The 23337-nt window shown below is 39.1% G+C and overlaps 1 protein-coding gene across 1 annotated transcript in view; it reads right to left on the bottom strand.

Annotated features, from left to right (window-relative positions):
• The window catches only part of Atp7a (ATPase copper transporting alpha), a 167280-nt gene that overhangs the window by 21565 nt on the left and 122378 nt on the right, over positions 1-23337 (bottom strand). The window contains exons 10-17 of the mRNA XM_004666975.2: positions 21059-21292; positions 19355-19446; positions 16373-16500; positions 13766-13920; positions 13083-13217; positions 7846-8040; positions 5959-6141; positions 4422-4638 (exon numbers count right to left, since the gene is read on the bottom strand). Of these exons, the coding sequence (XP_004667032.1) occupies positions 4422-4638; positions 5959-6141; positions 7846-8040; positions 13083-13217; positions 13766-13920; positions 16373-16500; positions 19355-19446; positions 21059-21292 (1339 nt within the window). The remainder of the gene's footprint in view (positions 1-4421; positions 4639-5958; positions 6142-7845; positions 8041-13082; positions 13218-13765; positions 13921-16372; positions 16501-19354; positions 19447-21058; positions 21293-23337) is intronic.

Genomic DNA, 23337 nt, shown 5'->3' with positions numbered 1-23337 from the left:
CCTTGTGAGCATTCATTTTAAGTGAGTCTTTATTGATGCTGGAGAAATGACTGAATATCTTTCCCTAGTCAGTTCATTCTGTTTCTTCAAGATGACTATTTCACATTTCCTCTCACGTCCTTTTAAAACTCTAACTTCTCCTCCCCACACTGATGCCAGTTAGTGACAGCTTCCTACTACAGAAGGAAAATAGAAATAACCACAAAACAACTTCTCATGGCTGTATCTGCCTAGCTCCTATGCCTCCTATGTACACATACCTCCTAATCCCTGTTATAATTGGACCCTGCTTCTACTTTGGGCCCATCTCTATACTTGTGCACTACAACTCCTCTGCCTATTCAAGAACATCTCTCCAGCAATGCTCCCTTCTCCCTCCTGCATAATCAACTTTCTTTGTTGTGTGTTGTTCTACTTTAAATACAATATAAAACAAAACAAAATAACTAAAAAAAGTCTCTTGATTTCATCACTCTTTGCTACCACATTTCTCTCCTTGTACACAGCAAAACTTCTCAAAAGTATTACCTCGGTTAGCTGTCTCTAATCCATATCTACTCATCCTCTTGTGAACCCACTCCAAAATGCTTTTATCTCTATTATTTCAATGAATTATTCATATAGTACAACAGTGACCTTTACTTCAGAAAACCTAGTGATTAACTTTCCAATGTCATCCTGCTTGCCCTATTAGAAGCATTTAACACACCTGTTCCAGTAATGAAGGAAATGTTCTATGTCTGTTTTGTTTAATACAATACCACCTAATAATACATGCAGCTACTGAGTGCTGAAATGACTAAAGAGCTGAATTTTAAATTAAATTTTAATCACCTTCAAATTAAATTTTCAGGGGCTACAGAGATGGTTTAGAGGTTAAGGCACTTGCCTACAAAGCCAAAGGACCCAGGTTTGATTCCCCAGTACCCACATAAGCCAGATGCACAAGGGGGCACATGCATCTGAAGTTCATTTGCAGTGGCTGGAGGTCCTGGTGTGCCCATTCTCTCTGTCTCTCTCTACCTGCTTATTTCTTTCTCTTTTTTTTTTCTTTTTTCTTTTGGTTTTTTGAGGTAGGGTCTTACTCTAGCTCAGGCTGACCTGGAATTCACTCTGCATTCTCAGGGTGGCCTCGAACTCATAGCAATCCTCCTACCTCTACCTCCCAAGTGCTGGGATTAAAGGCGTGTACCACCATGCCCAGCTCTACCTGCCTATTTCTTTCTCTCTCTTAAATAAATAAATAAATAAATAAATAAATAAATAAATAAATAAATAAGAAACTTAAATCATTCTAAAATTAAATTTTCACATGTAACTACTGGCCTCTACATTACATACCACAGATTTACAAACAAAAGACTCACAAATCTGTGAGTCCAACTCAGTCTATTTCCTGGATATTTAGCTTTCTCTTCAAGACACATCCAGAATTAGATTTCTTACAACCTCTACTGTTACCCCACTGGTCCAAGCCACTGTTATCTTTTTTTGTGGATTATGGCAACACCTCACTAATTCCCCAGCTTCTGTCTTTGTCACCAGTTTCCACCTCCTCAGTTATGCTATGGATCAAAGCCTGTACCTCATATATACTAAGCGCAAGCTCTACCATTAAGCTATTCCTCAACCCTCATTGCTGATTCTTTGGAATACTTTCAACAGTACATGACACAAAGCATTGAATCAACAAAACCTGCCGGGAATTGTCCTACATGTCAGTGTGCTAGATATTAGACATCCATAGACAAACATAAAGAACTCACAGACAAGAAGAAATGGCCAGAAAATAATCATTATGTAGTATACTTGGTATAACAGAAGTTAGGTACAGCAAAATTTAAAAAAAAAAATCATTACTTGAGAGGGAGAGGGGATGAGAGATAAAGAGAAAGAGAGAGAGATTGAGTGCCTAGGTCTCTTGCTAATGCAATCAAACTCCAGACACATGCACCACTTTGTATGTCTGAATGTCTGACTTTACATGAGTACTGGGTAATCAAACCTGAACCATCAGGATTTGCAAGTAAACATCTTTAACCACTAAGCAATCTCTCCAACCCTGTACAGTTATATTTTTAAATTTTACTGCATCTGGCTTATGTGTGTACTGGGGAATGAAACCTGGGTCCTTTGGCTTTGCAGGCAAGCATCTTAACCACTAAGTCATCTCTCCATCCCAGTACAGCTATATTTTAAGAAGAGCAAATATCTGTACCAGCATATGTCAATCAGTGCAGGTGTCATGTCACTGAAGAGAATTCTAAGTATAAGTTCATGAAGTAGATGGATTTTGAAGATAAGACCATTATGTAGAGAAAACAGTAAATGACATAATTGTCAAAAAGAAAATGGCATGGGGCTAGAGAGATGGCTCAGCGGTTAAGGCACTTGCTTGAATGCTAGTCTCCCCAGCTGATGGCAATTAGAAATTAAAGCCTCCTAGAGACAGAGTATTGTTGGGGTGGACTTATGGGTATTATAGCCATTTTCCCCATGGCAGTGTTTGGCACACTCTCCTGTTCCTGTTGCTCTGGAGATGATGTCTAACCTCTGGTCATGCCATCGTTTTTCCCCTGCCATTGTGGAGCTTCCCCTTGAGCTTGTAAACCAAAATAAGCCTCTTTTTCCCACAAGCTGCTCTTGGTTGGATGATTTCTACCAGCAATGCAAACCTGACTGCAACACAGATATAATAGAAGCCATTAGCTTTCAGCATATTCCTTCAAAAGATTCATGATTAAAATGGGCTACAAGCCACTAAAAGTCCTTGGTCAGAAAGCAATTTCATCAGATTAGCATGTTAGCAAAATCATTCAGGTACAAATGGGTAGGAAAATGATGAAACATTTAAGAGCATAGTCCATGTTTGGAAGCAGATGACAGTTCCTATATGACAACCAAGAAATACGTCTCTGCTAGAGATACAGACTTTGGAATGGAAGTGAAAACCTACATATCGTGGAATAAGTGATGAGCATGAATGACACCATATAGAGGAGAGTAAGGAAACACACACAAAAAAGATCAAGAACAAATAAATTGCTGCGGACATTCAACATTTTAAGAGTAGGAGAAAAGAGGAATCAAAGGAAAATTAGGAGGAACATCCACCAACGAGGTGAGAGGAGAAAGCAGAGGCATACATGCAAGGGAGGAAAGAGTTCATGGAGGGAAGAAACAACCAAATGCCTTAGTGGGATCATACAGGATGAAGACAGAAGTGTGAGTACTGGGCTCCATGGTCACAAATGAGCAGAACAGTGTCAATAGTCTGGCTGAGAAGGAGCCAGACTACCTACAGTAAACAGATACATACTTCTGTGGTAAGTGAATTCAACGAACATAGATTACTGTTTGTTGAAGCTTAGATATAAAGGAAAATAAAGAGGGTTTGTGAAAATATAGACTCACTATAGACTGTTGATGGATTAAGTGTTTATATGCTTTAGAGAAGAAACTACCATGGAAAGCATAGTAAAGAAGCAAGGGAACAGAGAGGAATGTTCCTAAGGAATTAAGAGAGGGTGGGGTGGGATCTACAGCAAAGATGAAGGTACATGTAGGCAAGATAAAACATACCTCATGAAAAAGGAATGATTTCAGGCCAAAAAAAAACCAAACAAACATATCTGAGAACTATAATTGTCTTATGAGAAATAAGATCATTTGTAGAGTGAAAGAGGAAAGGAGCACTGGAATTCATGAAAAATATAAAATATTTTGACCAGTTTTGGAGAAAAATAAAAGAAGGGTTATAGGGCTGGATAGATGGCTTCATGGTTAAGCACTTGCCTGTGAAGCTTAAGGGCCCCGGTTTGAGGCTTGATTCCCCAGGACCCATGTAAACCAGATGCACAAGGGGGCACATGCATCTGGACTTTGTTTGCAGTGACTGGAGGCCCTGGCATGCCCATTCTCTCTCTCTATCTAACTCTTTCTCTCTGTCTGCCACTCTCAAATAAATAAATTAAAAATAAACAAAAATTTAAACAAAAAAAAGGAGGGTCATAGAAGATCAGCTAAGGCTAGTCCTATCATCCTACAATGGTGTCAATGAACACAGTTTGGCATTTTGGCATATGTTCTGTTCTTTTCTTTTCTTTTCTTTTTTTTTTTTTTTTTTGATTTTTCGAGGTAGGGTCTCACTCCAGCCCAGGCTGACCTGGAATTCACTATGGAGTCTCAGGGTGGCCTCGAACTCGCAGCGATCCTCCTATCTCTGTCTCCCAGTGCTGGGATTAAAAGTGTGCACCACCATGCCCAGCTGGCACATGTTCTTGATTGACCTAAATAAAGTCTTCAGAAATCCTGTGGTAAAACTGGTCTGACAGAATGTAGTCGTGATGCCAATTTTGTTTCTCAGATTCAGGTTACAAAGTTAGTCCCCATAATTAGTACTGCAAAAAAAATGCACTTACTTGAGAGCTGAGCATCAATGATCATAGAAGATGAAGTTGGTGACTGTTCATTAAGTGTATCAATTTGAACCAAAGATGTATTCTTAATGTTATTCTCCTCTACCTTCCAGTTTTTCTTATGTAGCAAGCCTTCAATATTGGTGACTTTGCAGCTAATACCACAGCCTGGTACAACCTGGAAATCTGTGCAGGTACCCAAGGTTTCAGTGTCCAGCTCCTAACAAATAGAAAAAGATTATTTCCTGTGCTGTGCAGATAATCAAGGTCATTATTAGCAAGAGCAAAAATTATACCTGCAGAACTCTAAATGCTTCAAATAAAGCTATTACTTGACAATGGAATATGATAAGTATAAAGGAATGGAACACTGAGCATGCATTCAGTTATAGATTCTCAGAATCCTTTATTTTAATCTAATTCTCAAACTTAGAGAAAACATTGAAAGCCTTCAATTGGTATTCTCTGCTCTCCAAGTAGAGAGTTACACATTAAAATTTTACTTCACAATCAAGTTAGGCTTTTTCTATTTAGTACAGGAGAAATGCTAATGAATAAGAGCTGCTCTCCAGTCTAGCCCTGTGTCCTTAGAAAGCCTGGAAACTCCGGGCATCATTGTGTTCTGGCTTTTTCATATCTCCACGCATTCTGCTGCTTGATTTGGGGGTAAAGAAGCCAGGTCAGTAATGAATTGTAGGTAAAATGGAAGGATCAAATAAATAAATAGTAATACAATTATAAAACCTGTCTCATTTTCAGTGTGAAAATAATATGAAATGATTAATAAAAATTCATATAAATCAGTGAGAAAAAACATGACTCTGTGGAAAAACAGACAAATGCTATAGGCATATAGGTTAGGGAAAAAATTAAATGGCCAACAAACACATGAAAAATGGACAGCCTTATTCATAATTAAAGGAATTCAAACAAACCATCAGCTAGTAAATCTTTTTCACATTTAATTGGAAAAGTAGTGTTGTTAACAAGGTGGGAAAATGGGTGCTCATAATTTGGGGTGCAAATTAGTGGATATAACCTTTTGTATGGGTATTGGTACTCAGCAAAATTTAACTGCAAATATCCTTTGACCTAGTACTGACAGGCATTTAATATGGAGATTATTCACAAAAGCCAACAAGAATGTTTAGTATACATGGTAAGAACAAAAAATGCAATATAATGCAAAACAATGAAGTGGATCTATATTTCCTAATAAGGAAGATACATCCAGTAAAATAACAAGCAAGGCACCAAAAACACATTATTGTATGACCTTCCAAATGTGAAGTTTAAAATGATAAATGCAAATGCATATGGCGGCACACACCTGGAGCCCCAGCACTTGGGAAGTGGTAGCAGTACTGCCAGTTCAAGGCACACTTGGCCTACATATCAAGTTCTAGGCCAGTTTGGGCTACATGGTGAAAAGCTTATAAGCCAGGTACAATTATACAATTATAGTCAAAGGCTAGATTGGATTTGATCTGCATAATTCCTATGGAGATGACATAAGTTGAAAAAAAAGATAAAACTATACCTTCTTGCAGTATTTGGTTACAGCCGCTCCTAGAGGATGTTCGCTATTACTTTCAGCAGTCCCCACAATGGCCAGGATCTTATTGCGCGATATCCTGTTACTTTCCACTAGCACCTTAACTTGATTCACTACTGGAGTCCCATGGGTAATAGTTCCAGTCTTATCAAATACCACTACCTTTACCTGTAAGAAAATTAAATGCAATGTGCCTACATGACAGCATACACCTTAAAATCATCTTCTCAGAAATGAAAAAAAAAAAAGGTTTACTTTGCTATTTTTTGTTTCTGGCCTTTGACTTCATGACTTACTAAACTGATTGTTTTAGGGTAAACAAAAGGAAAGATAAGAAGTATTCTAGTTGCAACTAATGTCTCTCCCCTGCAGATGTCCAGTTTTTCATCTTGCTAAATGTCTGTGAATTCATGCCAAACAACCAGTGCTAACTGTTAAGAGTTAACTGGTAATTGATAATTAAGAGATGCTGCCAGTGCCTCCAGGGAAAACACAAAGGCTTTTAGTACTAATGAATTACAGTTCTGTTGCAGAAATCTAGGCAGTCAGGAGATGACTGTAAGAGAAAACTAAGTAAGTTGAAGGGAGAACCAGATAAGACCAGCTGGGCTACTTGGCTTGAAGAGGTCTTGGATATGAACTTGTACTGCGAAGAGACACCTCAGGGAACCAGTTTGAGTAACTCAGCCCACAAAGAAAAGGGGAAAGAGTCTGAAATTTGAGACCACATTCAGTGTAAACTCAGAATGAACAGCTTGAAAAATTAATAGCCCAAGGAACAAAGATAAAAGAGATAAGAAATATTGCATACAAATCATTAGGGATAAAAGAAAATCTTCTGTAAAGGTCATGGGGGGGGGAGAGGAAATTGGATTTACAGATTAGATAATAGTATTCTGTCAATAATAACTTTTTCATTGTGATAAATGTAAGTGCTTACCTAAGGGAGTATCCTCTTTCTTAGGAAAGGTGTCCAACTTCAGCAAAGGGTATAGTTTTCCTTTAGTTTGAAATTATCTCAGTTTATTGTCTGTAAAAATTACTAGCTTGTATTCACTAGCTAGACAAGGTTCCAGATTTGTTCTAAGCCATGACCTATGTTTACCTGTATCTGCATTTATTTATTTAGTTAGTTAGTTAGTTAGTTATTTAGTTAGTTAGTTTTTTGAGGTAGGGTCTCACTCTATCCCAGGCTGACCTGGAATTCACTATGCCGTCTCAGGGTGGCCTCGAACTCTCCACGATCCTCCTACCTCTGCCTCCCGAGTGCTGGGATTAAAGGCGTGCGCCACCACGCCCGGCTTGTATCTGCATATCTTTTATACCCTGATAATAAGAACATATTAGTGAGAGTGAGGCTTTAGGTAAAGTTAAGTAGCCTTAGTTGAGGTTGTTATATAGAGAAATTCTAGTATAGAGGGATGAGATATTATACTCCTGAAATCATAGCTGTAAACTGCCAGCTGGTGGCAGCAAAGGCACTGTCATTGAAAGCACCACTCCCATGGAAGAACATCAACATTATATCACACTAATGTGTCAGAAGCCCTTGAGGCTCTGGCCTATTTTCCCAGGCAAGCATTTCTGCCTTCCTGCCTTAGACACTGGTCTAGCCGAAAATGGACGCTAACTGTGCGTGTTACATTCAGAGCCTGCTCTAAGAGAATTGGCTTGGAGTATTTTTACAGTTCTTGGATAACTAAGACCAATCTGGGGCAGAACCTACAAATCAACTTTCCTGCCTCAACCCACAGGGGAGTCCCAGAGGAGGCTCAGCTTCGAAACCTCAGGCAAATAACTTAGGACTCTGTTTCTCAACAGAATGTGATGGCAAATTTGGATGGTGCAATTTTTCATTCTGGAAACTCTTACCTTATGAGCCATCTCCAATGGCTCTCCACCTTTGATAAGTATGCCATTTTGAGCACCAACTCCTGTGCCCACCATCACGGCAGTTGGAGTGGCCAGTCCCAGTGAACAGGGACATGCTATACATAGAACTGTGATAGAGGCTTGGAAAGCAAAGCGTATAATGGTTTCTGTCCGGGAAATACTTCTGTTGTAGCCCTTCATAAGAAAGACACATTTCAGTTATTCATTTAGAGCTAAAACTGTACGAAACACAGAAACAAAGCTCAGTCTTGTTTAAATAAAACCACAGTATTAAAGTCACATGTCAAACCTGGATCTACCAACATGCATTTTTTTCACTAATTAACTTTTTTTCATTTATACATGTAATAAATTGGGGCAGGACTGGTAAACATGCAATATTCCTAAAATTAAGCTGGGTTTTTTTGTGGTTTTTGTTTGTTTGTTTGTTTATCGAGGTAGGATCTTTCTCTAGCCTGGATCCTTCTACCTCTGCCTCCCAAGCGCTGGGATTAAAGGCATGTGCCAGCCACCATGCCCGCCAAGAACAGTTACTAACTATGGAACAAAAATACAAAACATAGAACTCCACTTTTTTTCCATATCTAGAATAAATGCTTTCATTAGGGACTTTTAAGAATAGCCATAAACATGGGATATCAATAATTATAATGCTGAACAAACAGAATTCTGATTTTCTATATACTAAAACCATAAATCTGTCTTTCAAATAATTTGTTTAAAGACAATAAAAAGGTCACCTGGAGGGAGGCTGGAGAGATGGCTTAGCAGTTAAATGCTTGCCTGTGCAGCCTAAGGACCTTGATCCAAGGCTCGATTCCCCAGGACCCACATAAGCCAGATACACAAGGGGGAGCATGTGTCTGGAGTTTGTTTGCAGTGGCTGGAGGCCCTGGCACAACCATTCTCACTCTATCTATCTGCCTCTTTTTCTGTGTCTGTCTGTGTCAAATAAATAAATAAAAATATTTTTTCAAAAAGTCACCTAGAAGACGGGTGTGGTGGCACATGCCTTTAATCCCAGCACTCGGGAGGCAGAGGTAGGAGTATCACTGAGAGTTCAAGCCCACCCTGAGACTACAGAGTGAATTCCAGGTCAGCCTTGGCTAGAGTGAGACCCTATCTCAAAAAAAAAAAAAAAAAACAAAAATAAAAAAAAAGTCACCTGGAATGCCACAGAAGTTTACTCATATTTCAATAAATTCTGTTTGAATATTACAATACTAGTTGACTTTTTGGTTACAGTGAGTATTTGTTCCATGATTAGCAGTTTTAAGGAAAATCTTCAAACCCCACTGAACGTGAGAAAAATTCCTGAAGGATACTCATCCAAAAATATTTCCCAACAATCCTATTGTTTAATGTGTACTTAACCAATATGAATGAAAACACATTATTTGTGTTATACTACTAACTATAACATGGAAGAGATACATCGTTGTTATGATTTTACTTACTTTTTAAAAAAATCTTATTTTTATGTATTTGAGACTGAGAGAAAGACGCATGGGGGGGGGAGGGAGATAGAGAATGTGTGTGCCAGGGTAAACAGCTGCAGCAAACAAACTCCAGACACATGTGCTACCTTGTGCATCTGGTTTACGGGGGCCCAGGGGAATCAGACCTAGGTCCTTTGGCTTTGCAGGCAAGTACTTTATCTGCTAAACCATCTCTCCAGCCCTGATTTTACTTACTTTTAACTGAAAGTATACAGTAGTGTGTATATCATAGCATTTAATAATAAATCAGTGTTAGGCTTTATTTTTTTTCAAGGTAAAGAATCACTCTAGCCCAGGCTGACCTGGAACTTTCTGTAGTCCCAGGCTGGTCTTAATCTCATAGCTATCCTCCTACCTCTGCCTCTAGACTGCTAGGACTAAAGGCATGTGCCACCATGTACAGCTAAAGTTTCTTTAAAATAACTGATTTATACTGCTAGGTTCTAAGGTTTCAAAACTGTTCATCTTAGAATTACAGATTTATATAAACAAACCTAAAAGCAATTGGCATAGCTATCCAGGCTTAGGCCTTCATATACATTATATATGTATGTTTTCACATCTGTTGTATGCTCTCACCTATGAAAATCAAATACAATACCTAAGTTACACTAAAGTATTATTATCCCTATTTCTCTAATAAACATGAGAGGTTAAATAACTTAAAATGAATATATTCAATGTGAGGCATAGCACCAATCTACTTCACAATTCCATGCATTAGAGACTATAAGAGAATTGGATGGATAGGCACTAATAGAGATTTGTAAAACATGTGATAAATTACAAAGTATGATGGTACATACTTGTAATATCAGCACTTAGAAAGTGATCAGCCTGAGCTACGTGAGATCTCTCTCTGTCTCTCCCTCCCCCTCTCTCTGTGTCTCTCTCTCCCTCTCACAAAACACACACACACACACACACACACACGTATCCATCATCAATCACAAATTATGTAGAATAGGTATTCCTTTTTATTTTTTATTTTGGTTTTACAAGGTAGGCTCTCGCTCTACCCAAGGCTGACCTGTAATTCACTGTGTAGTCTCAGGGTGGCCTAGAATCCTCTTACCTCTGCCTCCCAAGTGATGGGATTAAAAGCATAAGCCACCAAACCTGGTTAGAATAGGTATTCTTTTGTTGTTGTTTATTTTTATTTATTTATTTGAGAGCGACAGAGAGAGAGAGAGAAAGAGGCAGATAAAGAGAGAGAGAGAGAGAGAGAGAATGGGCACACCAGGGCGGGCCTCCAACCACTGCAAACGAACTCCAGACACATGTGGCCCCTTGTGCATCTGGCTAACATGGGTCCTGAGGAATCAAGGCTCGAACCAGGGTCCTTAGGCTTCACAGGCAAGTGCTTAACTGCTAAGCCATCTCTCCAGCCCATAGAACAGGTATTCTTAAAATGTCACTTTACAGATGAAAAAAAAAAACACCTCAAGACAGATGAATTATGTGGTCTAATGATGACTGATGGTCAATGACAGAGTCAAGATCTTGAAGCTTTCTTCAGGATACCAGTAGGCTTTTGTAAAAAGAAATTTTTAGCTGAGCATGGTGGTGCACGCCTTTAATCCCAGTACTCAGGAGGCAGAGGTAGGAGGATCGCCATGAGTTCAAGGCCACCCTGAGACTACATAGTGAATTACAGGTCAGCCTGAGCTAGAGTGAGACCCTACCTCAAAAAAAAAAAAAAAAGAAGAAAGAAAAGAAATCTTGAGCTGGACAGATAGCTAAGCAATTAAGGTATTTGTCAGCAAAGCATAAGAACACAGTTTCAATTCCCCAGAACCCATGGAAACCAGATGCAAATGGTGGCACAGGCATCTGGACTTTGGAGTGGCAAGAGGCCCTGGAACATCCATATACTTACTCATTCTCATTCTCTATTTATCCCTCCCTCTCTATTCCCTGTCTCTCTCTCTCTCTCCCTCCCTCCCTCCCCATCTCTCTCTTCCTTCCTCTTTCTTCTGCTTCCAAATTAATTAATTAATTAATTAATTAATTAATTAAAAATGAAATCTTGGGCTGGAGAAGTGGCTCAGTGGTTAAAGGTGCTTGTTTGTAAAGTGTGTACAAACTTGGTTCCTCAGTACCCACATAAAGCCAGACACACAAAGTGGTACGGTGACCATACTCTCTCTCATAAATAAATATTGATTTTTAAATATATTTTTATTTTTATTTATTTATTGGAGAAAGAGACATACATATACTTGTATGTGTGTGTATATGTATATATGCATATATATATATGTACACATACAAACATACATACATACATACATACATACATACATACATAGAGAGAGAGAGAGAATGAAAATGGGCACACCAGGGCCTCTAGCCAGTGCAAACATACTCCAGATGCATGTGCCACCATGTGTATCTGGTTTATATGGACCCTGGAGAATTGAACCGGGGTCTTCAGACTTCATAGGCAAGTGCCTTAAACACTTAGCCATCTCTCTAGCCCATAAATAAATACTTTTAAAGAGAAATATTCTTGTCACTATCTTACCCTAGACCTTTAAAGATACAGCACTTCCCCTATATCTGCAGTTTCAGTCACTACAATCTATAGCAAGTAGTCCAAACATACTAAGTAGAAAAATTCCATAAGTAATTAATTATTTTTTAATTACACTCCATGCTGAAGAACAAGAAGAAATACTGTTCTGTCTCATCTAGAATATGAGTCACTCTATCTGTCGTACCCATGCCTCATACATCACCTGCCCATTAGTCACTTCACAGCTGCCTCTCCATAGATGCCATAACTGTTTTTTGTTTGTTTGTTTTGTTTTGTTTGTTTGTTTTTAGAAGTAGACTCTCGCTCTATCCAAGGCTAACCCAGAATTCACTATGTAGTCTCAGGGTGGCCTTGAAATCACAGTAATCTTCCTGAGTGCTTGGATTAAAGGCTGCACCACCATGCCTGGCCATAACTGCTTTTTAAGTTAATGATGAATGTTCTTGATGACATTCCTGAGGAAGCTAAGATCTATGAGAACAATGAAAATGTAAAAGATGAAAGAGAAATATATGCAGGCTTTGCTGTCATACCACAAAACTTCAAAGGTTATAGCCACAGTGCATGGGAGTGCTTAATTGAGATGGAAAAGACATTTCATTTTTTGTGTTTGTGTGTGTGTGTGTGTGTGTGTGTGTGTGTGTGTGTGTATAAGCATGTGTATGTGTATGTAAGAAGAAAGAAAAAATGTATAATGTTAGGTACTATCTTTGCTTTTAGACATTCACTGTGGGCCTTAGAAGATATGCCCTGGGAAGGGGGGACTGCTATGTTAAAGATGTTTTTCTTTTCTGTTTTTTCCTCTTCTTCCTTTCTTTTCCCTTTTATCCCTTCCTCTGTCCCTTTTCTTTTGGTGCTGAGGATCAAACTCAGGGCCTCAGAAATGCTAAGCTATACTTTCAGCATACAATGGCAATTTTCGAAGCCATTTCTACTTAATTATCTCTACAAAAGATGCAAAAATTAAGCCGGGCGTGGTGGCGCACGCCTTTAATCCCAGCACTCGGGAGGCAGAGGTAGGAGGATTGCCATGAGTTCGAGGCCACCCTGAGACTACAGAATTAATTCCAGGTCAGCCTGGACCAGAGTGTGACCCTACCTCAAAAAACCAAAAAAAAAAAAAAAAAAGATGCAAAAATTATTTTGTATACAGTAAAGAGTTCCTAAAAATCACTTACAGGAAAGTAGGTTTCCACAATTTCAAAATTCCGAAATCCAATTATAATCCATACCAAGAGGGTAGCAATGGAAACAAAGACGATAAAAGGAACAAAGTAGCCACTGAGTTTGTCTGCAAACTGCTGGATAGGAGCCTAGAATTAAAAATAGTAATAGTAATAATAATATACTTCAAAGTCTTTTTTGTTTTGTTTTCAAGGTAGGGTCTCGCTCTAGTCCAGGCTGACCTGAAATTCACTATGTAGCCTCAGGGTGGCCTCAAACTCACCGCAATCCTCTTACCTCTGCCTCTCGAGTACTGGGATTAAAGACATGCATCACCACATCCTGCTCAAAGTCTCCTTTTTTAATATTGAATATAGAGCATATTTGGGAGTGAGCACAAACAAATGCTTCAACAAACCCCATGCTAATGCAAATAAAATTAATTAAAAAAGCTGTATCAAGGCTTACACTGAGAAGTCTTTAAAGAAAATACCTTCTAGCTGGGCGTGGTGGCGCACGCCTTTAATCCCAGCACTCGAGAGGCAGAGGTAGGAGGATCGCGGAGAGTTCGAGGCCACCCTGAGACTACATAGTGAATTCCAGGTCAGCCTGAGCTAGAGTGAAACCTACCTTAGAAAACCAAACAAAAAAAAGAAAGAAAGAAAATACCTCTGCTCCTCCAAGGGAGCTAGATTACCTTTGATGTCTGTGCCTCCTCCACAAGTTTGACAATCTGAGACAGGGTTGTGTCTGCTCCAACATGTGTCGCTCGGATGAGTATGGATCCATTCTGGTTAATGGAACCAGCAATCACTGTGCTGCCAGGTTTTTTAGCTACAGGCATTGCTTCCCCTAAAGGAAGACAGAAGACAGATTTAGGGAGTATGAAGGATTACTACATTTCTTAAAAATATATCTTCATTTGTTCACTGTCAACAAATACATAGGCAGGAGATTCTTCATGAAATAGAATCTGGATACTCCATATTTGAGTTCTAGACCAAATCCAGGGATATATACTTTCAACTGGAAAAAGCCAACATGTTGGCTCTTGTTCACAGATACTTTGGGAGCTTCACTCTAATCCTTAGATCACAGGTTCTTAACTTGTTCTCAAAGAACATTTCAAAATGTGGGAGGGAATTTTTCTTGTTCATAAGGACCAGGGGAAGGGATACAGGGTGCTGCTATGGCAACATATTATGGTCAGCAACACTAAATCATACTACAGTGTACAAGACATTCCATCTGGGATGGTTCAGTTTGGTTGTCACTTGATATAATTAGGAATCCACACACATTCCTCTTGGGTGGGTCTCTGAAGTTGCTTCCAGGGAGGATTGACTGAGGGAGGAAGTCCTTCCTCCAGAGTGACCCCTTCCCACAGAGTGGGAGGCCCTCCTGGTAGTGGGCTTTAGGTAAGGAAACCCTGAGGGGAAAAACAAAACCAATAAAAAAGCTGGGCATGGTGGTGCACGCCTTTAATCCTAGGCAGAGATAGAAAGAGATGGCCCTGAGTTCAAGGTCACCCTGAGATTACATTGTGTATTCCAGGTCAGCCTGAGCTACAGTGAGACCCTACCTCCAAAAAAAGAAAAAGAAAGAAAGAGAGAGAGAGAGAAAGAAAGCCCTGAGAAGAAAGAGTCCCTTTCCCCACATCTGGCTCTAACTGTGCTGCTTGCTGTTGAGTGCTTCATTTGCACGTACGTCTATTTGGTTTGGCTATTGTTCATGGGCATTAGAACCAAGTTTCCTCAGCCTTCCAACATGGACTGAAGATCAGCAGCTCTTTAGGAAGTCTTCAGGCCTTCAGTGCTGGATTGGGACTGCTGAGGCATACAACCATATGGACTGAACAGCTACCTGGTTCCTCAACTTTTGGCCCTGCAGACTGCTATTGTTGGACTGCCATAAAATAATCCAGTAAATCCTTTTTTTTAATACAATTTGTTCTATGGGTTCTGTTCCTCTAGAGAACACTGACTAATACACTATCAGGAGTAAGAAATTTCCCATCTAAGCTGGTAATAGCACCACTACTGAGAAACAGAGTCCTAAGGTATTTCCTTGTGGTCCATAAACTGAGCCTCTGCTACAACTATCCAGAGAGTAGAAGTAGCAGAGGCCGATTCTGATTCTGCTCCATACTGGATTTTGTTATCTAAGTTATCTAAAAATATTCCTCTCCTAGAACTGTTCTCCTAGAACATACTCTGATGTGTACAACTTGCAGCTCAGACTAAATTAGTCTTTAGGGCAGGGAAACAGAATAGATATTTGCCCAGGAAATTTTGCCACAGCCTACCTGGCTCTACAGGACACTAAATAACTTCCTTTGTTATATGTAATAGCAACTAAGGATCTGCATGAGACATCTTCAACAGAAAAACTAAAAACTATGCCAGGAGTGGTGGCACACACCTTTAATCCCAGTACTGGAAAGGTAGAGATAGGAGATTGCTGTGAGTTCAAGGCCAGCCTGAGACTACATAATGAATTCCAGATCAGCGTGGATAAAGCAAGACCCCACCTCAAAAAGAAAAAAAAAAACAAAACTAAAAAATATAAAGTAAATCTGAGGAAATTAATTCAATATAGTCTTTTAATTTTATATATATATATATATATATATATATATATATATATATATATATATATATACACACACACACACATATACTTTTTGTTTGTTTTATTTTTAAAGGGAGGATCACACTGTAGCCCAGGCTGACCTGGAATTCACTATGTAGTCTCAGGGTGGCCTCGAGCTCATGGCAATCCTCCTACCTCTGCCTCCCGACTGCTGGGATTAAAGGCATGAGCTACCATGACCAGCTTTATTTATTTATTAAAAAGAGAGAGAGAGAGAGAGGCAGATAGAGACACTGGGTATGTCAGGCCTCTAGCCACTGCAAATGAACTCCAGACATATGCACCATCTTGTGCATCTGACTTATGTGGTTACTGGGGAATTGAACCTGGGTCCTTAGGCTTCATAGACAAGCACCTTATTCACTAAGCCATGTCGCAACCCAATATAGTCTGTAAAATAACTCATAACTGGGCTGGAGAGATGGCTAAGTGGGTAATGTGCAGGTAAGGTGCTTGCCTGCAAGATGCACAAAGTGGCACATGCATCTGGAGTTTGTCTGCAGTGGCTGGAGGCCCTCATGTGCCCATTCTCTCTTCTATCTTTGCTTACAAATAAATAACCTCATAACTACACTTGTTTCTATAAAAGGCTCTTCTATTAACACTTTAGATTTACTTCATTTTCATGTTGTGATCCTCAGACAGGACATACCTGTGATAAGGGACTCGTCTACCATAGAATGCCCTTCAATAACACGACCATCCACTGGAAATTTGCCTCCTGGAACCACTTTGATGATATCTCCACGTTGTACAAGTTCCACATCCACCTGTTCTTCACTGAATACAAGTTAACAAAAGGCATCATGGCAATGTGCTTCCTTCTCACTCTGACCTCTCCAAGCACTATTTTTAGATTGTGTCAAGCTTATGGCTCTATAATTACCACCAACAGAAGCATGAACACCTACATTTATGATAGCAAATACTGTAGTAGTCTGGTGGTAGGTTACAAAGGCTTGGCCTAGAATAGGCTCTCTAAATATATGCTAAATAGTACTTGAGTGTATACATGAACACTTTACAGGGCCACAGCCAGGCATACTGACATACACCTCTAATCCCAGCATTTGGGAAGTAGAGACAAGAGGATTAGGAGTTCAAGGTCATCCTTGGCTACATAAATTTGAGTTAAAGATCAGCCTGGGCTATCTTGGACCCTGTCTGAAAAACTAAAGTCATGTGTTTTATTTAATTGGACATACTTTTTACTGTTTGTCTAAACAACAAGTATAATACTGAGAAATAGAAAAAAATGAAATATAATCAAGCATTTACTTCTACCTTCTGCTTTACAAGGACCACAGAAGACACAAAACAAGTGTAGTGACATCGCAAGGAAGCAAAGAAATAAATTCAGATGGTGGGATAGTCTTTACAACAAGTAATAGATGTTTCTTCAACAAGGAAATTGCATTGAGGGAAAGAAGAAGGAATGTAGGAGCTATTCTAGTTAAATATAAGCTACATGACAGCTACTATATATATGAATCAAAACATCACATTGAAGCCAGGAGTTGTGGTGCATGCTATTAATCTCAGCTCTCAGGAGGCAGAGATAGGAGGATCACCATGAGTTCGAGGCTTCCCTGAGACTACACAGTGAATTCCAGGTAACCCTGGGCTATAGTGAGACCCTACCTCAAAAAAACAAAAAAAAATGTATTATATAAATATATACAAATATTATATGAAATAAAAACTTAGGACTGGGGATGTAGCCTGGTATGCTCAAAGCCCTGGGTTTCATCTCCAGCAACAGAAAAATGAATTAATTAGTTAATTTTGTAAATGTAATGAGGTTCTGGGAAGATGACTTAACAGTCAAAGGTACTTGCTTGCTAAGCCTGTCAGCCCATGTTCAATTCCCAAGCCAATCCTGTAAGCCCAATGCAGAAAGTGACACAAACATTTGGTGTTTTGCAGCAGTTCTGGTGCACCCATACACAAACATACTCATAAATAAATAAAAGAATAAAAGTGTGATGATGTGGACTGAGGAGATGGCTCAGCATCTAAGAGAGCTTTCACTTAAGCATGAGAGCCTCTCCAGACAGAGATAACCAAGTTTGACTCCCTGGAACCTATGGAATAAAGCTGAGCATGACCACACACTTCTGTAACTCCAGTCTACAGGTGGTGAGACAAGAGAATCTCTGGGGCTTGCTGAAAGATAGCAGCTCCGAGTTGTGGGGGGGAGACCTTGTCTCAAATATGGATGAACGATAAGAGAAGGGCACCTGACATTCTCCTCTGACCTCAACACACAAACATATGGGGGTGCACACATCTGCACATGCATACACCACACATTATACCATACACACACACAAATGCAATGATACACTGACTTTGTTTGAATACTATTTCAAATAGCCTTAAAACATTTTTAGAGATAAATGGAGAAATGTGAATATGAGATGAGCATAAAATGTTAAGGAATTATTGTTCATTTTGTTATGTGTGATATGATATCATATAAGAACATATCCTTGGGCTGGAGAGATGGCTTAGTGGTTAAGCGCTTGCTTGTGAAGCCTAAAGACCCTGGTTCGAGGCTCAGTTCCCCAGGTCCCACGTTAGCCAGATGCACAAGGGGGCACATGCGTCTGGAGTTCGTTTGCAGTGGCTGGAAGCCCTGGCGCACCCATTCTCTCTCTCTCCCTCTATCTGTCTTTCTCTCTGTGTCTGTCGCTCTCAAATAAATAAATAAAAAATAGACAAAAAATTTAAAAAAAAAAAAACCCTTCCTTTAAAAAAAAAAAAAAAGAATATATCCTGGTATGATGAAGAATGGAATTTCAAAGAGGAAAGTGGGGGGGGGGAGGGAGGGTATTACCATGGGATATTTTTTATAATCATGGAAAATGTTAATAAAAATTGAGAAAAAATTTTAAAAAATCAAAAGAAAAATAAAAGAATATATCCTGGGGTCTGGGGAGATGTATCAGCAGTTAAAGGCACTTGCTTGAAAAGCCTGTCAGCCCAGGTTCAATTCCCCACTTCCCACAGAAAGGCAGATGGACAAAGTGGCACATGTGTTTGAAGTTTGTTTGCAGTGGCAAACTAACAGAGTGAAACCCTACCTTGAAAAAATAACAACAAAAAAGAATATATCTGGAAGTCAGGATCACAAAACAAGAAATTGTCCAAAAATGGGGGAGTGGTGGTTGGCCCAGGTTTGCCTCAAAGCCAGGATCCTACTGCCTCAGCCTCCTGAGTGCTGGTATCATAGATGTGTGAATATGTCCTTTTATTGTGGAGTGGGGGTGTTAATGTAGGGTCTCACTCTAGCACTGGATGACCTGGAATTCACTATGTAGTTTCAGACTGGCCTCAAACTCACAACAGTCCTCCTACCTCAGCCTCCTGAGTACTGGGATTAAAGGCGTGTGACACCATGGCCAACCTCTGTCCTTTATTAAACAGATATTGTAGAAATGTTTTCCAATAAAACCATATGACTGGGGTTTACTTTCTACTGCAACAACAGAAAGATAAAATGGATGGATGAGAGAGTATGGCAAAATGGGGATCACTGTTTCAAGCTTGGAGATGGATTATGCGGGACTGTGATACTCTTACTATCAGTATATTTAATTTTTTGATAAGATGTTAAGGAGAGTGTAAATACCTTATGAGGATATTTTCAGAGTTAAGAGTAACAATAGTTGCTTCTGTAGCTTGTAGTGAAATTAGCTTTGCAAGAGCCTCTGATGTTTTGCCCTACAAATTAAAAAAAAAAAACATATTAACAATATCAATAAAGAAAATGTTTAAAATCTTAACTAAAATAAAGATGTAATCTTAATGTTCATTCAAAAGTCAACTTAAGATACTATTATTCAAATAAGAAAAAGATTCACTCCAAAAATATGAAGGGCTGGAGAGGTGGCTTAGCAGTTAAGGCATTTGCCTGCTAAGCCTAAGGACCCTGAATCAATTCCCCAGTACCCATGTAAGCCAGATGCACAAGGTGACACATACATCTGGAGTTTGTTTGCAATGGTTGGAGGCCCTGGTGCACCCATTCTCTCTTTCTCATATCTCTCTCACAAATTAAATAAATAAATAAATAAATATTATTAAAAATATGAAGATAATATAAAAGTATTAGATATAATTTATGAAGAAAATATAAATTAAGAACATCAGGAACCCAACAGATACATGGGCAAAATAGATGAAGAGGCAAATCATTCAAGAGGGACTACATAGAAAAATGTTTATCCATGCTACTAATGAAAGAAGTGGCCAGGCATGGTGGTGCACACCTTTAATCCCAGCACTCTGGAAGGAGAGGTAGGAGGATTTTCATGAGTTTGAGGCCTATCTGAGACTACATAGTAAATTCCAGGTCAGCATGAGCCAGAGCGAGACCCTACCTCGAAAAATAAAAATAAAAAGAAGGTTGAAGAGAAGGCTTAGCAATTAAGGTGCTTGCCTGTGAAGGCTAAGGACCCATGTTCCACTCTTCAGATCCCATATAAGCCAGACACACAAGGTGACACAAGTGTGTAAGGTTGCACATGCATGCAAGGTGCCACATGCATCTGGAGTTCAATTATAGTGGCTGGAGGCCCTGGCATGCCAATTCTCTCTCTCTCTCTCCCTCGCTCTCTCACTGTTTCTCATTTTTAAAAAGGTCAGTCTTTTGGGCTTGCCTCAAAAAAAAAAAAAAAAAGAATTGAGATAAAAATCAATACTGAGGATATTATAGTAAAACTATTTGGCAAAACAATCTCACAACTTGTAACAGAAAGATTCATGCCCTTTAACTCAGCAATCACATACTTTCTAACTTCCCCAAAAGTACTAAGTTCAAAGGAAATGACTATTAGATATAAATACGTTCAGTGTAGGATTATCTAATATGAAAACTTGGAAATATCCTAAATGAAACAAAAACCAGGATGGTTTAGAAAACAGAGCACACTGACTTGACAGATTTTTACTATTAAGAAATATCAAATAATTGCCTAGACTTCAAACACAGGGGAAAACTATAGTATTTAGAGGACCTAATGGAATATGTATTGTGCTTTCAGCTTGGTAAAATATAAAGGTATGTGGGAAAGGATTAGAAATTGACTTAACATTACAGCATGGAGGTATGTATGGATTTTTTTCCATCATTCTAAGTCACATGGTCACATCAGTTTCTCAATTAATAATGCAATGAGTAAAATAAGTACTTTTCAGATGACGCTTGAGAATAACAATGGGCATACCATCCAATTAAAATGACTAATATAGAAATCAAATAACTGGTCTAGACAATACTATGATCTACATATCCATCCAAAATTTTAACAAATGTCACCCTTTCTTACTTTACCTTTGCTACATGCTCCAGCCATCGGCCTAATGCAATGAATACAAACAGCATCGGAGGCGTATCAAAGAAAGTAATAGGGTTCACTTTGGCTCTCTCAAACATTGCAACTAGAAGAATAACCAAAGAGTAAGCAAATGCGATGGTGGTTGCCAGCACAATCAGTACATCCATATTTGCCGTCTTATGCTTCAGTGCTTTGTAAGCCTGAATGTAGAAGTACCAGCCTCCGCACAACTGTAATGTAGGAACAATAACTCGTAAGCTTTTTGAAATTCTGATGTTCACATATAAACCTCAACAACCTAAGATCAAGAAGCAATATTTACTTCCTTAGGCTTCTAAATAATCATAAACACTAAGGGGGAACTCCTCTTCTTTAATTATTTTTATCTTTTTCTTGATGCAGGATCTCATGTGTACCCCAGCCTGCCCTTGAATTTGAAATGCTTCTGACTCAGCTGCCTACCAATTGCTGTGAATACATGCTCATGCCACCATATCTGTCTCTAAGCAGGGATTTTATGCTAGAGCAGGTTTGTCTTTTAGCAGATGTGTGCATAATGGGAGGGCTTCAAATTGCTATACAAGACTCTGAGGGCCATCCTCTATGATCTGATGGATATCACATAAAATAACTCCAAGGGTTATTGGGTTTTTCTTTGTGATGCTAAATCAAAAACTAATATTAGAATATATATTTTGTCAAGATATTTTAAAATATAAAACTAAGGAGCAGGGCATGACAGTGCGTGCCTTTAATCTCAACACTCGGGAGGCAGAGGTACAAGGATTGCCATGTGTTCAAGGCCACCCTGAGACTACATAGTAAGTTCCAGGTCAACCTGAATTAGAGTGAGACACTAGGGGCTGGAGAGATGGCTTAGCGGTTAAGCGCTTGCCTGAGAAGCCTAAGGATCCCAGTTCAAGGCTCGATTCCCCAGGACCCACGTTAGCCAGATGCACAAGGGGGTGCACGCATCTGGAGTTCATTTGCAGTGGCTGGAGGCCCTGGCGCGCCCATTCTCTCTCTCTTTCTCTCTCTCTCTCTCTCTCTCCCTCTCTCTGCCTCTTTCTCTCTCTGTCTGTCACTCTCAAATAAATAAATAAAAATATATTAAAAAATAGAGTGAGCCACTACCTTGAAAAAAAAAAAAAAGAAGGAAAAGAAAAATGAACTAAGGGCTGGGGAGATAGCTCAGTGTATACAGCACTTACAACACAAATGTGAGCACCTGAGTTCAGATCCTCTCCAGGCCCCGTGTAAAAGCCAGAACCTGTGGTAGACTTCTATAATCCCACTAGGTCTATGGCAAGATGGGAAATGGAGACAGGAGAATTTCCTAGAAGTTTGTGGACCAGGTAGTTTGGCAAATGTAGTGGTGAACTATGAGGGTGCCTTCTTAAAACAAGGTAGACAGCAATAACCAACCTAAAATTGTCCTTATAACATCTATATACATACCATGCTGTGCATGCACCCATACTCAGACATGAAGACACACACCAAAACCAAAACTTAATCCCTTTCCTAAAAGTCCTAAGTGGTATGTCACATGCTATGGGATCTGTTATCTGATTTTGTTGGTAGATATAACTGGGAAGCTTGTTTCATTAGCACAAGAAAACATACTAAGGTATCTTTAAAAATAACTGTTGTATTTGGTTTTAGTTTAGTTTTGGTGGTACTGGGAATGAATCCAGGGTCCTAAAGCATACTAAGCAAATGCTCTACTACTAAGCTACAATTCCAGCCCTCTTTCATAAAAATCAAATAAAAGAGTACGCATATTGTGGCTGGAGAGGTAGCTTAATGGTTAAACATACTTGCTTGCAAAACCTGATGTCCTAAGTTTGATTCCTCAGTACCCACATAAAGCCAGATGCACAAAGTGATGCATGTGTCTGGAGTTTGTTTTCAGTGGTGGGAGGCCCTGGAGTACCCATTCACTCTTTCTCCCCCCACCACATCTTCCTCTTTCTCTCACTCTCTTAAAAAAATAAAATTTAAAAAGAAGAGGCATATTAAGTGAAAGTGTCTTTCTACACTAAAAGTTTATCTTAAAACAAAGGTTGAAAATACAGAAAGAATTGAAGTGCCAGAAAGATAAAGTCATATATGGCAGCAGGTATCAATATCAAATTCAAAAACAATTTAAATATTTTGTCTGTATAATTAATTAATATTTTGGTGGTTAAATGGAATATATTATTTATCTTTAAATATCAGGTATAAAATGATCTAGCTTCTGACTAATATCTATTTTACAATTGAAATAACA

The sequence above is a fragment of the Jaculus jaculus genome, chromosome X (genome assembly GCF_020740685.1).
Source record: "Jaculus jaculus isolate mJacJac1 chromosome X, mJacJac1.mat.Y.cur, whole genome shotgun sequence".
Classification (NCBI taxonomy): domain Eukaryota; kingdom Metazoa; phylum Chordata; class Mammalia; order Rodentia; family Dipodidae; genus Jaculus; species Jaculus jaculus.
Note: the sequence above shows the minus strand (reverse complement) of the source record. Positions and strands in the feature narration are given on the sequence as shown.